Below are 1,598 nucleotides of genomic sequence, written 5' to 3' on the forward strand. Positions count from 1 at the left end.
AATCAAACATGTTTGTTTTAAAATAATGTATGTGGAAGTACATGAGGCCAACAACTCAGATTTATTCTCTCAGAATGCAAATGCAGAATGCGTTCTATGATTTTATTTTGATGATTTTTCAAAGTTCAGAGCACTGCATTTTAAAAATAAACATCCAGATTTTATGAATTATAAGTGTTTTTGTATGACACCCACTTAAATAGTAAAAACAGTTAAATCAAGACCAAAGAAACCAGAAAATGTGAAACAGTAAAAAAAAAAAAAAAAATGAAAAGGTTTATTTTGACATCTCTTGGAGCTCTCTGGGGTCCACGGCCCCAAAGCAGTTATGAAAAATGAAAAGTAAACCAATCAATACATCAAACGTTTCAGAGATCAAGAGTGTCAAACATTGAGAAACACAACAGGCTGAACAACAGCTCTATCCACTGTCAGGTGACACGAACTAAAGTTTCGTTTAAGCAACATCATATTAACTGCTATCATACTTCTTTCAGCAAATGAAGAAGTCCACAAAGACGACGATCCAGAATTGGGTTCAGTCTCTACATGACATGACAGATGCACTGGTGAACACGAACACCATGCAAAGTCACTCACAGCCATCCTAATCTGATTTTATATATTCAATCATTCTTTTAAAAACAAAAATAAAACATTGAAGTGTCCTCAGATTGGTTTGGGCAGAGACGTGACTTCCTCCAGACACTCATCATAAGCGTCTTTATATTCATCATGTGGTTTGATCATGATAACACAGGTGGGACGCTTCGATCCAGCTGATGAACCCAAATCCTGCAGAAGGAGGAAAACAAACACGCGAGTATTGTAACTCTGTACTATCTTTGATTTAAGAAAGGCAATTATAATATCATATACTGTACAGTTCTGATGAACTTACAACTTTAGATGGCACATAAGCATAGGGCATGTTTCTGTCTTCACACATGATTGGTAAGTGGCAATACACGTCGATGGGAAGAGTGTCTCCAGCAAACACCACAATACTACAAGATGACAGAAAGAGTGTTAAAATAACAAACATAACCGTGAACTGACCGACCAGTGACTGAATGATACTGACACACGAGGAAAATAACCTCGCCTTACCCCCTCTCTCCTTTGTTGATAAACTTCTGTACCTCTTTTACTCCTCGTCGGATCTGTTTGATTTTAGCCGCTATGGAAAATAATGAGGAACATTTATAATAACTGACCGCAACCACGTGGCTGTCTCTTCAACAATAAAACTATATACAGCCATATTTAATACATTTTATTCAGATTCAAATCTGCTATAGCTTACGGTTATAGAAAAAAAGTTCTTGAAACACATTTTTACCTTTTTTGACGCACTTGTAGAGCTTTTTGCTTAGTTTACGCGATGCAAGCGGGTTTGCGATTGGGTTTACATTAGCTATCAATTCTTGATATGATTTCTCTGTTCCCCCAGTCTCCTCTTCGCCAGTTTTCTCCTTCTTTACCTTTGTCATGTTTCGCTAAAAAAAATATGTGAAACAAACGTAGAAGTTTAACTTGAGGGAGATTTTGTGTTGCTGGAGAACACACGTGCGGCAAATCTGACCGTATTTCCGGTA

General features: G+C 37.0%; 1 protein-coding gene across 1 annotated transcript; it reads right to left on the bottom strand.

Annotated features, from left to right (window-relative positions):
- Positions 1-263: 263 nt before the first annotated feature.
- On the bottom strand, positions 264-1,598 carry LOC107715316 (H/ACA ribonucleoprotein complex subunit 2-like protein). The gene is made up of 4 exons (XM_016521400.1): positions 1,343-1,598; positions 1,111-1,180; positions 902-1,007; positions 264-795 (listed from the first exon to the last, which is right to left on the bottom strand). Exons 1-4 carry the CDS (start codon positions 1,491-1,493, stop codon positions 670-672), a joined length of 453 nt encoding a protein of 150 aa, XP_016376886.1. The 5' UTR covers positions 1,494-1,598; the 3' UTR covers positions 264-669.

This window comes from Sinocyclocheilus rhinocerous, unplaced genomic scaffold, assembly GCF_001515625.1.
Source record: "Sinocyclocheilus rhinocerous isolate Xijiao unplaced genomic scaffold, SAMN03320098_v1.1 scaffold299, whole genome shotgun sequence".
NCBI classification, from domain to species: domain Eukaryota; kingdom Metazoa; phylum Chordata; class Actinopteri; order Cypriniformes; family Cyprinidae; genus Sinocyclocheilus; species Sinocyclocheilus rhinocerous.